Here is a 15,142-nt window from a genome sequence, read left to right as displayed (position 1 = left end):
AAAAAGTTACCTTAGTACAGTAACAAAGTATTTGTATTTCGTTACTTGACACCTCTGTAAACAACCAAGTAAGGAATCCTGTATTTTCTTTTCACAAAGATTATCAGTTGTTAACATGACGGAGATGTACCTGGATCTCCTCTTTGCTGAGTTGTGCTGCATTATTTTCAAATCCTTCAGGCTCGTCCCAGCTGCCCTGCCCAGTCTCTAGATTGTAGAAGTAGTCATATCTGTCCTTGATGCTGTGTTTTACCCAAACACCATCACTGCTGCCTGTAGGATGGAAAACAATTGTGTTTCACACATTCCTAGGGCCCAACTCACACTAAATTGACATCAGCATCTTTCTCAGAGAGTGTAAAATAATAATAATAATATAATGTGAACGGCTTTGGATTGTTTAGATAAGACAGATAAGACAACATTAAGCACAGTTATAAACTAGCGTTAACAATTGTCAATTCTTTGAATTCATTTTACCAGAATATTTATACCTAGAAACGTTCAATTTACGTTTTCTTAATACGCCCCTTTATTTTTATTTTTTTTACTTATTCAATTTTAATTTATTTCATAATCAATCACACTAATTCCTTTTCAGTAACTATAATCACAGACCAACTTATCCCATCATAATCTTCTAATGATTTAAAAAAATAAAAGTAAAAAAATTTAAAACGAGTAATATTAACATAAAGATTCCTGCAATTACAGAAACAATTTTTTTTTCAACTAATTCCTTTGTTAGCTACAGATGCATGTTTTTACCTTAACAACTGTCCCTTTTACTTAGTAACACTTATTGCAAGACCAATCAACATGGGCTAGATTGGGGTTCATTGTTGTCATATAGCTTTTTGCTTAAAAGTGATCAGATCTTTAATGAGTTTGAGGGATCAGACTCAACAAGGCTGAATTAATCATGCAAAAAAAAAAAAAAAGACTACAAATATTGAAGTTTCCCCTTAGTTCAGCTACCGCATGATGCATGCATATTTACCTCTGCTAGAGTTTGTGGTTTGCCTGTGTGCCAGTTCAGTCTGGTATGTTTCGGCACAGTCTGGATGCACAGCTTTCAGTCCTGCACCAGGAACCTGCAAAGCTTGCAAGGTGTTCTGGAAGTCCCCCTCCTCCACCGTCTTATTAATATGAGCAACAGCTTCAGCCACTAATAAAAGAAAACTTTGTTGTTGAGCAAGAATGACAGCTGAACAGAGACCGGTTTATCACAGGAAACATGGTTCAGGATTTTAATTATTAATGTACAGTAAAACAGCATAAGGACGGTAACAAACCTAGAGCCAGAAAAGCAAAACTGTTTAAAATTATTACTTTAAGTAACATTTTAGGATATATGAACATTGGTGTAAGCTGTTAAATGCTTCTATTAAGATATCTGTACTGTACAATAAGGTTTTAGAAATAATTTAAACAATTGTGTTTTTCAACGAACAATTAAACACACTGAAGTATAAACTATGGCACCCGCAGATGAAAAGCGCAGTAAACGACTAAACAAGCTGCAAAAACAGTTTTGATGCAAACTCCAAAACATGAAAACGCACAAAAATTGTGCAAAAAGAAAATTGCTGCTAACAAAAAAATGCTGCAATTAGAAATAAAAGAAGCAGAAACCTGCAATCAACAAAACATGTGCAGAGAAAAAATTTTGCAACAAAAAAAAAATTGCTGCAATACTCGCTGCATACTCGCTCCTAAAAAAATGGAAGTTCTCTGGACCACTAGAGGGAGCACTTCTGTTGAACAAAAAACTAACCATATCAGACCAGAGTGTTCCTTATATTACTATAAATCACTATGTTGTTATTCTGAAACACAACAAACCTCTTCTTTCTTCTTCCAACATTTTTTATCCTGCATTAGGCCCAAGCATCCTTTTTCAAAGGGGCTGGAGCTCTACTGAAACAATAATAAGCTTGTAGCTCACCAACTCTGAGACTGAAACACAACATATGCCCAGATCTTCATCTCCTACTACGCTACAAATCTACTTAATTCTAAAATCCACTGACCACAGCTGCAACACCATGTCAAAAAGCGCTCAGATAGCCAAAATGCAATTAATAACCCAGCTTGTTTTGTTGTTTTAGTGGCCTTCACTTCAACAACGCAGGTAGCGACACTGAAAGATGCATTTCTAATGAAAGCCAACAAGACACTAATTAGGATAAAGTCAAACTCATTAGTAAAACCCTGATCGTTTGCAGCTGACCAATCAAAAAAGTACTACAAAAACACCAGCAAAAACAAGCAAAACAGAAAAAGTGTCTTGACTTTGCTGCTTTTTCATCAAAAGATATCGATCTTCATATAAAGATATCCCAATTAAAGTCAGTTTCTGCAATATATCCAACCGATAGCTCATTTAAATCTGGAAGGTCCTTCTTCTCTCTATATCATGGTACAGCAGCATGCCCATATTTGAAAACTGTAACTTTGTGTAAATCACAAAGACTTTTGCTCATCTTGCGTGTGATTCACTGGGGCTTCTGTCTCTGTCATTGGTGCATATCATCGGATTCTGTAGAAGGTGGCCTTTCAAAAGAGCTATGAAGCTCCCTCATTGGACTGTTATTTAGATACACCCATCTGTCCTCAGGCATCTTTTTTCTATATAGCTTTGTGTATAATGTTTAATTACAATGTGTAAATAAATAATGCTGAAAAAAATAAAACTTTTGGAAGGATAACTGTATTTTTATAGCCAATTATATTACAATATTTCAAATTTAATTTCAAGAATTAATTCCAGATCTCAGATATTACGCCAAACTGTTCCATGATGTCCACCTGGATTTTTGTTCAATCCAAACATCCCTAATTTTTCAGTTGCTTGTTGTATAGATACCAAATTTGTTACATATGTAACCAAGATGTTACTGTATAGTTGCAGTTTGTTATGTGTATTTCCTTTGGTTTTTTTTGGCGGGAGTTATTTCATTGGCCATTTAAAGCCTATTCACTCGGGTCCAGAGTAATTTACTTTCAAATTTTGACTTCCACTACATCCTCCAGGACCTTTTTGTCATTTGACAAAAATATTAGGCCATGGAAAAGTTGAGAAATGTCTTGCCGTATTAAGTATGAGAATGCCTTCATTTTTAAAAAAAAATATACCTGCTTAAGAGGCTTCTTCCAATGTCTTTATGTTTTTATTTTCTTATTTTTATCCTGCAATAAAGCTTAACTTTATGGGTTTGTCCGATATGGTTGGTTCTTTGTTCATCTCCCTCTCCTGGTCCAGTGAGTTTGCAGCAGTTTTTACTATTTGCATTATTTTATTTCTCTGATTGCAGCATTTAATTTTTGCTATATTTTTTTGTTTGCATTCATTTCATTGATACAGGTTTTTGCTTCTACTTTAACTGATTGCAGCTACAGTATTTTTGTTTGCAGCGTGTTTCTGTTGCATTTGTTGTTTTGTTTGCATGTTTTTTTGCTTTACTTTATACCCGAGTTAGCTGCTCATTTCTGTTTTGTTTGCAGTTTTTTCCTTTTGCATTTGTTTTTTGTGCTTGCATGTTTTGGATTTTGCATTACACGTTATTGCAACTGGTTTAATTGTTTAGTGTGTGCTTGCAGCTGTCGGGCTCCGTAGTTACACTCCTACTATACACACTATACACTTAGTGCAGATGTACAGCAGGGCTAAAAGTGTTCATACTTATAAGGGCCTCCTCTTCATCCTGATTGGCTGTTAGGATAGCTTCCTGGATTTGGTCCAACCAGAGCACTGCAGATTCATCTCCAGAACTCTACAATGAGGAAACAAACAAAATCAAATGGTCACCTCAGTTTTTAAGGCAACAAAATAAAACAGCATTTCAAAAATAAAGGTCTGGCAGCCCAGGCTGAAACAACAAAGCAGACAATTTTAAGCTCAACTGGCTGGACTATTTGAAACTAAATAATACTAACTTTTTCTTTTTCATTAATTGAACACACCATCTGAAAAATAACTGGTTGTGCTCAGAGCAACATGGTAAGAGTAATCATCAGTAAGTCTGCTTAAGGTCAAGTAAAAAAAAACAATGTATTTAAAAAGAAACTATTTCCTCTTACATTTTGAGAAATGCTTGTGTTTCGTTCAGAAAATAAGACAGCGCAATATTAAATGGATAACAAGAAACCTATACGAAGTACAACAAAGCTGTTTAGTATAAAACTTCCAACCAGTGCCTATCATTACGGCACATCTGGATCTGGAAATGCTGAAAGCCTGTTTTAAACTCTTACCAGTATAAGATGCTAAAGATTACCTTTAATGTTAATGAAGTAAAATTGTTTGGTTTTACAACATCAGCAAATCTGTTTTTCCTAATGATTGTCCAAACTGATGTCACTTCTCCTAATATAAGTGATCTATGACCATTCAATGAAAAACATTGTTTTTTTTTAATCATAATTCTTAAAGAGAAATTTGCTTAAAATCAATATGTCAGGCCAGAATTTTAAAAAAATAGTGATAAAAAGTTTTGAACAGAACGGTATACAGTAGGTTTAAACCACAGCCTAAATTATGTGCATAAGGTGGTGACATTACAGCCAACAAACATTCCAGAAAGGGGACATCAGAAGAGGGAAAAACAGCAGCCAAAAAAAACTTGTTGGTCCTAACTGGCAAACATCACAATAACTACAAACTCTGTTTAAACAGCTTGATGGCTGGACTTCCTTTTAGGCTAAATTTAGAGACCCCTGCAGAAGTCCAGGGTCATTCATGAGTGCACAATCCCAGGAAAGGAAGTCAGTGCAGCTAAACACTGAGACATCTAACAGATGTGGTTTGTTTATCTGAAATGAAAAGGCTCAACTTTAACAGAAAAGATAAGAGATAGAGATCAGTAAAAGCTCATTTAATTCATCAGTTTGCATTGAGTGCTACATCTAATCTAACTGGAAATTGTTAAATCTCGCTTTTAGATGACAAAAAAAAAAAAAACCACAAAAACATAATTTTATTATAAATCAAGCTACAGCATACAACCATTTTAAAAGGTAAAAAAGAAGAAAATATCTTGTAATGAACAAAACTAAAAAAAAGCGAATAAAAATAAAAAAGCGTTTGTTTACATGTCCCGGATGCTGATGGACCAGTGCACAGCCCCTCCTCTCCGCAGTGAGTCAAAGGGGAATTACTGACTCAGGCAGAAGGGAATTCAGTGTTCAAGCCTGAGCAGGAAACTGGATCACAGCTCCACACACAGACAAGGATCCCACATTTACAAACCAAGAGCTCGGGCAAAAAACAACCACCAACGCCGCTATTTACGCTGCAGAGATGCAAAAGGACAAATCTCACCAGTGGGGAGTTGCTGCAGAGGCCTACGACCAAGAGGACTGAAAACGGACGCTTTGGGGAACCTGGGAAATCAGCCTGAAAGGGACATGGCTAACCTTCTGAGAGGACTTATATTTTTTTTAATGGCAGCACAGACTAGTCAGCTTGGTAAGTTGATTAAAAGTTATTGTTCCCTAAAGGACTACAAAAAGTTTTCACAAAGGGAAGAAAATCATGGAAAAATTCTTGTTAAACCTCTGGTAGTTTTATTTTGATGCCATCGATGTTAAACCAAGTTACTAAAGATTGGATATATACTGTAAGTATTTTTTTTAGAGAAGGCCCGTGGAACCAATTGAAAATTAGAGTAATGGATAAGAGACCTTCCAACTTCAAAGACTCCTCACAAGAAAAAAATTAATCAGAACAACACTCACAAACAGCTTGAATTCATAACAGCTTAACTACAGCTGCAAACTAAACTGTGCTTTAAGCATTCAGTTTTAACTTATTGTAGTAATTATTTGAGAGGCTATAGATCATGGTTTTCTGTTTTTAAAGAAAATGTAAGTACGTATATATCTTTTTGAGAAATTAACATTAATTTAACATGGTCCAAGAACCTTTTGAACGATTCTTTTCATATTTCCAATCTGAAAATAAACTTAAAAAAAATAAAGTTGCATCTAAATCTGCTAGGTGTGCAAATCTAAATAATTTTTGGCTTTACTTCAATTATCTAAGCTATTGAATTAAAAAACTAACAGAATGATGAGTAGAAAAAAAAACTCTTTGAAATTTTAGATGCTTTTAACAAATGAATAATAAATCAATTGTATTCTTTTTATTTACTCATTTCTTTTTTTTCCCTTCTATTTATTATTTTATTGTATTTATATTTGTTTTTACAGGAAATGGAACAAAGACTGCTCCACCAAAAAGTATGAGGGGTTCCTTAAATAAATCTAATTACACAGTCCAGCTGCCTGACCCTTTCCATGCAAACACTGACCCTCACCTGGATGTGGACCCTGAGGGCCCAGTGACGGTTTATACCACAGGGGTCCTCAGCACTTGGGTTATACCTTTATCATACATCCTAACCATCCTGGTGGGCATCCCCTCCAACACCTACATTCTGGCTTTCCTCAGAGTCAGACTCACTTCAAAGACCATCTCCACTGTCGTTCTTTACTTGAACCTGGCGTTGTCGGACCTGCTCCTGGTGCTGTCTCTTGCTCTACGCGTTCACTACCACCTAAACGCAAACGACTGGGTATTTGGTGAAATCTCTTGCAGACTTATCACGGCTTTATTTCATGGAAATGTTTACTGCTCTGCTCAGACTATAGCCTGCATCAGCTTGAAGCGCTACCTGGCTGTGGTCAAGCCATTTCTTTACAGACGGCTGGCTAAAACCAGCCTGGCGGTGTGGATGTGCCTGGTCGTGTGGTTTCTCTATGGAGCCGCAATTGTTCCTGAGCTCCTGGTCAGGCAGAGCTTCCATATCACAAAGCTAGACATCACAACATGCCATGATGTACTTCCACTAGATGAACCCTCTCATTCTCTGCTGGTGCCGTTCAGGCTGGTGCTAGTTTTTCTGGGCTTCCTGCTACCCTTCATGGTTTGTATTTACACCCACATGGCCGTGGTTTATCACCTGGAACAAAGTTCCTGTGACTGGAAACTGTTCATCAGAGTGAGCACTCTGGTTTTTATCATCTTCGTGGTGTGTTTTCTCCCCAGTTGTATCCTGCATACAGCCCACTACATTCGCCTGTTTCATAGTGGCGATGACACACTGTATGGATACTATAGATTAGCGGTTTGTCTCTGCTGTTTCCACAGTTGCCTGGATCCTTTCCTTTGCATGCTCCTTTCCACAGCAGCCGACTCTGAGCTACAATTTATCCCCTTTAACAGGAGACTTTGAAATGCATGCAGTATGAGACTGAACATTTATGCACTAGACGAAAAAAAAAGAGACTATATCTTTGACTATTGCAGCACAAAAGAGAAGAAAGGGGAGGCTTCTGGGTTTTAAATACTTTGATGATGTTCGTGAGTTTATCTGATAGGCTTATGAACACCTTGGAAACTCAATGACAGGAAATGTACTAAAAACATTTACAACAATAGAGAAAACCACAAATTGGATTAAAATAGACATAATAATATCAATATTTTATATGTTTGATATGCCAATCTTGTGTCAGACTACTAAGTGATGCTACGTTAATCAAAGACAAATTTGAGCGAACATTTCTGCCAATACTTAACCCTCTGAAATTAAGTTGTTGGGGAGGTTAAAGCTGAATAGAAGGGCCAAACATTGAAGTCACTGAGCTCCATGAGGTGGGAGACAGAGTTAGGACTCAAGAGGGAAAGAAGAGAACAGAGAAAGTGTCCACATCTTTGGCATCTCCCAAAAAATTGCTCATGAGATATCTGTGTTTGTTGTCTCCTAAACAATAAAATGGCAATTCCAGCCTTCATATATGCACAAATCTGCCCCATTCAACATGAAATGAGATAATCAATCCTGGTAGATGTGAAAGCATTAAACAATGAATCCCAGCATATGAATGCCCTACGCTGTTCAAAATTTACTGGTTAAACTCTTAAAATTCACTTTCCTTTCCTTGGAGATTCTTTAAGTAGAATTTAAGCATTTCCACCAAGGTTGTGAGACTGGTAATCTAATCGATTACCAACTCTGTAAGACTGTGATATTTAGCACCAGTAGCTGAGTGTAAATAGTGTGTTTAAGTAAACAGAAAACATGACCTGCAGGGCAATACACACTGGAGGATGGCTGATATTCATCCAGTAAGACAAAGTTTAGAATACCTGCTGCAAAAAATACTTTAATGATCCCACATCGATCTCTACATCGATTCCAGGATTATTTTCTCGGTTTAATTTGACTCTGATTCCTGCAGTGGAAAACTACCCCTTAACGCTACCAGGGGTTCTGACAAGGTTTGTGCAGTGGAGACACTATTTTAACTGGAATAGAGCTGGTAAAACAACAATCCTGCATTAATCAGCATTTTTGTCAAAGGTTTCACTTGGACTAATATTATTTGGCCTGAACAAACATGCACTTCTATACTTTCAGGATTCATTCTTTTGTAAAAATGTGTTTTCAATAGTAGGTGAATAAAAAATGTGGATGTATACAACCTACTGCATTAATAAAACAATTTCAAAAACAGAGAAAACTGTTTTAAAACAAATAGCAATGGTTTAAGCTTTAAAAAATGATTTCATGGACATTTTAAGGATTTAAATGTATTTTTACAAAAAAATTACAAAAAATAAAAATATATATTGATGATGATGATTGTGACAAACCTGGCAGAGAAGCTGTTTGATGTGATGAAGTGTGTCATGGTAGTGCTTTGCTATGGCTGGGTTTACTCCCGTCAGCTTGGCTGTAGGGAGGAGCAGAGCAGCGAGGGTCTGCTGGTGATCTCCTGAGTTTAGGGCCTCATTGATCTCTGCAATAGCTATGATACCTGCAGATTGACAAAAAAACAACAACTCAGTCGAAATTAAATTACATCTATGATTTAATAATTTTAATTTGAAGCCTCTTCCTGCATCTGCTGCATTGAACCTTCGGTATTTAAAACATTTTTTTAACACTGGGAGGGTATTTTTAACAAAAGGCGAAAGAAAGCTGCAATTTTGTGGACCAGAAACAGTTTCTTACGTTCGTGCTCCTCTTGGACCTGAACGTTGACCATGTCAATACATTTCTGAACATCGTTCCAAGTGAGAAACTCTTGGTTCTTGGAAAGAGTTTCAGCTCGCTCTTCAATAAGCATGTCAGCGTACCTAAAAAAGGATTGTAAATAGTTAAAAAAAAAAAATCATGAATCATATTCATAAAAAAAAAAAACAATAGTAAGCTTTAGAAGGCTCCTAAACATTCAACAGAATTCCCTACTTTAAAAAGAATCCAAGTCAAAGATTTATCAGTTTTTTTTTCCTTTTTGTTAGAATATGGACAAATGTTTTTTTTTTCCTCGTCTTGTCTTTATATTTCCATATATACAATATTATTTACTTTACTTAACTACTCAAATTCAACACATTTCCAGTCTGTGTGGGAAGCCTGACATCATACCATGAGGTTTGCAACTTTGTACTGTTCTCAAAAATAACAGCAGCACGACCTGTGACACTGGTCCGAGTGTTGTTATTGAAGAACCTAATAATTTTACTAATAATTTGCCTCATTAAGTTAGCTTCTTAAAGTTTACCTGTTGAGGCTGTCATGCTCTATGTTTGTAAAACCCAGAGGAGAGTCCGTTAGCTGTTCAATAACAGCTTGTGTGTCTTTCGTGTCCAGCACTTCGTTCAGAACGGCGACAGCCGACAGCATCTCCACAGCTACGCTGAGCTCCTCATGGCTCAGTCCTGACTATTAAACATCAAGTAATGAATCAAAATCAGTAGAATATGTTTTTAATACAGTGAGCAATACATCATAACATGACACACATTTGTTGCTTTAAGGTAATTTGAGCAGATTTGTGTCTGTGAAGCTAAGCTGGTAGTCTTACCCGTCCTCCTTGAAGCTGCAAACTGAACAGCTCAGCTTGATACAGGTTGGCAGCATTTTGGTAGACGATTGGCAGCTGAGCCTCAGGATTCAGCAGCTCCTCCACCGTCTCTGCAGCGTTTCCCAGACGAATGGCTGTGTTGATCCGTGCAACTGCCTCAAGTTCTGGTCATAAAACAGTTACAAATGTTATCTTCCAAATAAAATGACTTGGACCCCGTCTTATTGTCTTAACATCAGTGTTGAGCAAGTTACTTAAAAGAGGTAACTAGTTATTGTTACTAGTTAAACTGTTAGTGAAAGTAAGTAGTTACTTGCCAAAGTAACTATGAAGTTACTATATGATCTGATGTCGAAGTATTTGGAAAACCCTCCTGTTATTGGAATTTTAAAAACAACTGGTGGTTGAATTACGGAATGTAAGGTGTTAGTTTATTAAATAATAAACTAAGTAATTAATTTAACGGTCCATACAACAACATCGAAAATCTGCACCATCTTGGTGATTTCATAAGTGAGTTGAATATGATTATGTAGATGTGATAATGTTTCTTGTGTATAACAATACAAAAATTATGTTTTGGCATCAATATAATTTTTTGCACATTTACAGCCTTCAATTGTCTATAAATTGCTATGAAGCTGAAAAGCAATTTAAATTAAAATACATACATCACAATAGAATTAAACAGCAGTTACACTAATCCAGGAAAAAAAAAACTAGCAATACTGTATGTCTCAGGACTTTAGCATTAGAAAACGTAAACCATGGAGGTAAAATCCTTATAGCCCTGAGATGGTAAAAACCAAGTGTTGAATAAAGACAGCTGCTGTCAGTCAGTGTTATGATGATGTGAGGAGCTTCTTGAAATTCCAGCTCATGATCAACGATAAAGTCTTTGTTTCTGCACATTACGAGCAAATTACATCAATATGACGCCTTCAGTGAGCACTTTTTTTGTAGGAATGCCGTCACTGAATCAGTGGCTCTGCACCATCGTCTCTCCTCTGTGTTCATTATGAAGTTGCGCATAGTTGTGTGCACCACGTGCACTTACAAGTGCACATTGTTACACGTGTGCTTCCAACAGGATACTGTAGTACTTATTCATACGCAGTAAGTAATAAATAAATCTCTTTAATACATAGTAATGACTGACTTTTCCAAACTAATTAGTTACAGGGCTAGTTACTGGAAAGTAACATAGGTACTGTAACGCGTTACTTAATGAGTTAGTCCCAATAGTGCTGAACATTAAATCTGATAAAGAAAATAGAATGGAAAACATTTAGGTATTTTAATACACCTTAAAAAAAATCTTCTGACTATAGTGGATAGAGTGAAACTCAGTAAAAGATCCCTGTGAGTGGAGTAATTAAGAAGGCGTCTTATTTGGATAAAAAACTGGAATTACTTCGTTTCTCTGCCTCAGCAAAATCATTACAGGAGCTGACGATTCTGTGGATCTCCTCTTTGTCCAGCACCATCGACCTCCCTCCATCCTGTGGGTCCAAACAACACAACAATAAAAATAAATCTTTCAGCATTTGTTAAGCTAGTTCAAGGTTTGTACCTCAGCAAGAGTTTAAGTCCCACAAATGTTTCATTAACTTTCAAAAAGGGTTTATTCGGCATTCTAATGACTGATGGTGGGAACACATCTTGGCCTCTAGATGGGGGTTTATTCAAACAGTTTCAGCTCTTCTGCCTGTACCCACCCACCATGCTGGTGCCACCTCACACCTCCCTCCTGTTTAAATACCCTATAACTACACGAATCAGCATCAGATTTTAGTAGGCATAAGTACTGCAGATTTGGGGTTCTTTCACACCCCTGCTCTCTGTCTGCCATTTCAGGTCAGAGGGAAGGGGAGAGGAGCGCACCATCAGGTCAGTATCAGGGTGGAGTTGGGCATTGAATTTTTAGATTTAATTTCCTAGTCTTGGTCCGAAATAAAACCTCAGGGTTTCTGATTTCAGAAAGTTCAAAGTGCAGCCATTTGATTAAAGGATCCCAGAGGTACTGTACCTTTGATTTTTGTTGGATGTAGGTTGTAAAATGTTCCAGGTACCAGGAACCATTTGCCTCCTGGACACCAAGCAGTGACAGATCTTCAAGTCTGAGAGCAGCCAGCAAAGCAGCTTTGTCTTGGACCAACACGGCTTCATTCACTTTCCGTACTGCTGCCTGGGCTGAAGACAACACTTAGTGATGCTCAACTTACTTATGCAGAACACAGGATCATCTAATACAACTTTCTAGCATTTAAATAGAAAAAAATAAATAAATAAGAGTAATGAGTGCTTAGGGAGAAAAGATCATGAGCTCGTCATGTGTGCTCATCCTCACTGTTGACTCGATCAATGCAGCTCTGGATTTCCTGCTGAGTCAGTAGCTCCTCATAAACATCCCTTTCTTCTGTAGCAACCGATGATCGCTACAAAACAAAAATACACATGTATTCTGATTAACATTCACAATATAGTTGTTTCATATTTCATAGTTGTGTTGTTGCATTGGTTTACATTTTTCAGATGGGAAGAAAGGGGAAAGTTGCTGTTTTCACAATATTTGCAAAGAGTGTGGGAGGAGAGACAAGGGACTAAGAGAGGACGTCTAAAGTCTGGGAAATACAGCTGACCATGCAATGACTGGAATGTGCTTGCAGAGAGTGGGGAGTGAAAAACTACTTTGGTTAAGTCTTAATTAAAAGTGACCCATTTGGTCGAATTAAATAAATATTACCTTTATTTTTTAGTCTGTTTTAAGACTTAATTACTTTAGGATAAAAAACTGACGGGTTGGCCACAGACCTTGTCATCTGGTATCAAGCAATGTTGTCAATTCAAAGTAAAGCAACAAGGGATCAGTAATGTTCCACTTCTTTATAAATTCCTGTAATTAGTTGCAAAGGTTAACACTTGTTTGTGTGTTGGGAAGGGGGGGGTCTCTGGAGGAAATCTGTTTCTACTATAACAGCAGCAGATCACAGCTACAGATATGTCGTACAAAAGCCTTCACAAAAACTGTCTGTTAAGTCCCCAGACAGGCCTATTTTTCAAGTTTCTTCCTAAATATTGACATCCTTTTGCCGCAACATACAGTTCATCAATTCTAAAAATGCAAAGGAGCTACAGGTTTAGTCTTCTCACCCTTCCTGATGACTGGTCCCTCTTCTGAGCCTTGGCCTTCCTCAGTGTATCCTGGTAGTCTTGGGCCAGAATTTCCTGCATGTTTCTCAACATTGCATTAGGATTTTTCAAGGCTCCCATTGTCACAGAAGCCTGGCCTCTTTCAACTGCCTCATTGATGGCGATTACTGCAGCGTGTACTACAACAGATGTGGATATAAGCTGGTTAGTGCCAGAAAAAAAGGCTGTTGATTATCCAATTTAATCCTCCCCAAACATCAGAACTCACAAGCGGCTTCATCCACAGAGAGCTCATTGGTCAGGATGCCTCCGATTTTACTGAAAGCTGGCATCTGAATCCCATACTTCTCCAGTTCCCTCCTCATGTTACTGATCTCCTCCTCTGGAGAACAGAAAATCAAAATGAACTGTATAGCATGATAAGGTCAATGTTAACTTTGTAGGGTCATTTCATTTTCTTTTAACTGTTGTACTGGAGCACTATGGATTATCAAGGAAATAAGGATCTATTATTTATTTCCTAAGAGTGTCTGTGTATTAAAGTTCAAGAGCTAAATTAAAACCCTGATCAGTACCCATAGATACGGAAAGTGTTTATTACCTTGCAAGGTAAAATGTGCTAGAACCAGCTTAGGCACCTTTTTCTGCTTCCAGAACTGCTTTAAATATTAGATTAACCAAACAGCCTGAAATCTTTCCTGAACTGTGATCCAAATACTCTAATACTCTAATTCCAGCAGATATAATAAGGGGTTATTGAGCTACAGTGGCCTTGCTGTCACCTATTATTCTCTTAAGCATGAGGTTAACTGTACTGTAAATATTCCTTCACACAACAGATGCTAACATATTTCATGCCATCTTTAGAAGAACAAATACTTTTCACATTCTGAGGATCACTTTTACCTTAAGCAATTCATTCAGCAACGTTATATACTTAGATAATTAATAGGTGGTTTTACTGTTTGTGGCCACAAGTTATCAAACAGTTATATACATATTATTGTTGATAATTGTTTGCTACACAGAGACAAGATAAACACTTTAGAAATAGATGTGAAGGGAACTTAAGAACGTTTACCAGAAATGTTCAGAGAAGGAAACTAATTCAAAATGAGAAAAAAAAAATCCTTAACTTGCAGTAAACAGTAACAAGCTGTTTAAATAAGTTTAAAACAACGATGCTTTAAAGTCCTCACGATTTAGATTTATTTCACTCCAAATATTTCCCAATATAAACATTCAAAGATGTGCATGCCCTAATGTTATGATGCGTGTATACACATTAAAATGTAAAACAGCCAAATGCAGCTTCTGACCTTCAGGGAAGTAGTAATAGTTTATTATTCATTTATTTATTTTTTCTTTTTAACGTTTTCTAAGGCTTGCTTTCAGCAGAACCCAGTTTCTACAGTTTTTACCTGTAAAGTCGACTTTCCCCAGCAGGTCCTGGATCTGTGGCGCAATCCCCAGTTTGTACAAATATAAGCTGAGACAAATAATAACAGGCATTAAAAGTTATGGTTAAAAGTATAGTTTCAAATAAAAAAAAATAGCAGAGAAATGTTTATTTTTCTTTCAGCTAGTTGCTACCGAAACCCATCCGTCTTTCACCACTGGATGGCAGTAGTGGCTCATATTACACAGTGCAATACCTGAAAACAGCCAGCAGACTCCAAACAAAGCCATGAAATCAACATGCAGGTGAGTGGAAACTCCATTAAAATTTCATCCACTCTCAGGCACCTGATAAGAAGTGATGAATTATAGATATCTATGGAGGTCTGGCATCAGGACAGCTCTAAACATGAAAGTTGTCGTTCATTTAGTGGCTGTCCTGCCCTTTGATCACTGTGTGTGTGAGCAAACATTCACTGCACTCTGTCCTTGGGACACAGGGGGCTTCGACCACCAATTTAAACTTTGCTTACACAAAGAGGCAGGTTTTGACACACTTGCAGCTGATTCAGACACAGATATGGATCGGAACAGCTGACTGAAGGTAATGAGGGCAGCCTCCACACAAACAGCACAGGTTAGAAACAATTACCTGAAATGGCTGTGAATGACAAGCTCCCTCCAGACAATGAAAATACATTTTCTATTTAGC

At 37.1% G+C, this 15,142-nt stretch overlaps 2 protein-coding genes across 2 annotated transcripts in view; one reads left to right on the top strand and one right to left on the bottom strand.

Moving 5' to 3' along the window:
* The window catches only part of LOC107084533 (ras GTPase-activating-like protein IQGAP1), a 53,887-nt gene that overhangs the window by 16,856 nt on the left and 21,889 nt on the right, over positions 1-15,142 (bottom strand). The window contains exons 6-18 of the mRNA XM_015374420.1: positions 14,454-14,521; positions 13,301-13,414; positions 13,033-13,211; positions 12,230-12,317; positions 11,909-12,072; positions 11,294-11,381; positions 9,880-10,043; positions 9,577-9,737; positions 9,024-9,148; positions 8,663-8,826; positions 3,686-3,776; positions 1,001-1,168; positions 131-273 (exon numbers count right to left, since the gene is read on the bottom strand). Of these exons, the coding sequence (XP_015229906.1) occupies positions 131-273; positions 1,001-1,168; positions 3,686-3,776; positions 8,663-8,826; positions 9,024-9,148; positions 9,577-9,737; positions 9,880-10,043; positions 11,294-11,381; positions 11,909-12,072; positions 12,230-12,317; positions 13,033-13,211; positions 13,301-13,414; positions 14,454-14,521 (1,717 nt within the window). The remainder of the gene's footprint in view (positions 1-130; positions 274-1,000; positions 1,169-3,685; positions 3,777-8,662; positions 8,827-9,023; positions 9,149-9,576; positions 9,738-9,879; positions 10,044-11,293; positions 11,382-11,908; positions 12,073-12,229; positions 12,318-13,032; positions 13,212-13,300; positions 13,415-14,453; positions 14,522-15,142) is intronic.
* On the top strand, positions 5,200-8,537 carry LOC107084555 (proteinase-activated receptor 3-like). Its single transcript, XM_015374456.1, has 2 exons — positions 5,200-5,470; positions 6,214-8,537. The coding sequence occupies exons 1-2, from the start codon at positions 5,410-5,412 to the stop codon at positions 7,236-7,238; spliced, it is 1,086 nt and encodes a 361-aa protein (XP_015229942.1). The 5' UTR covers positions 5,200-5,409; the 3' UTR covers positions 7,239-8,537.

Source organism: Cyprinodon variegatus, unplaced genomic scaffold (genome assembly GCF_000732505.1).
Source record: "Cyprinodon variegatus isolate N-32 unplaced genomic scaffold, C_variegatus-1.0 Scaffold103, whole genome shotgun sequence".
Classification (NCBI taxonomy): domain Eukaryota; kingdom Metazoa; phylum Chordata; class Actinopteri; order Cyprinodontiformes; family Cyprinodontidae; genus Cyprinodon; species Cyprinodon variegatus.
This window is presented reverse-complemented; position numbering and strand designations above follow the sequence as displayed.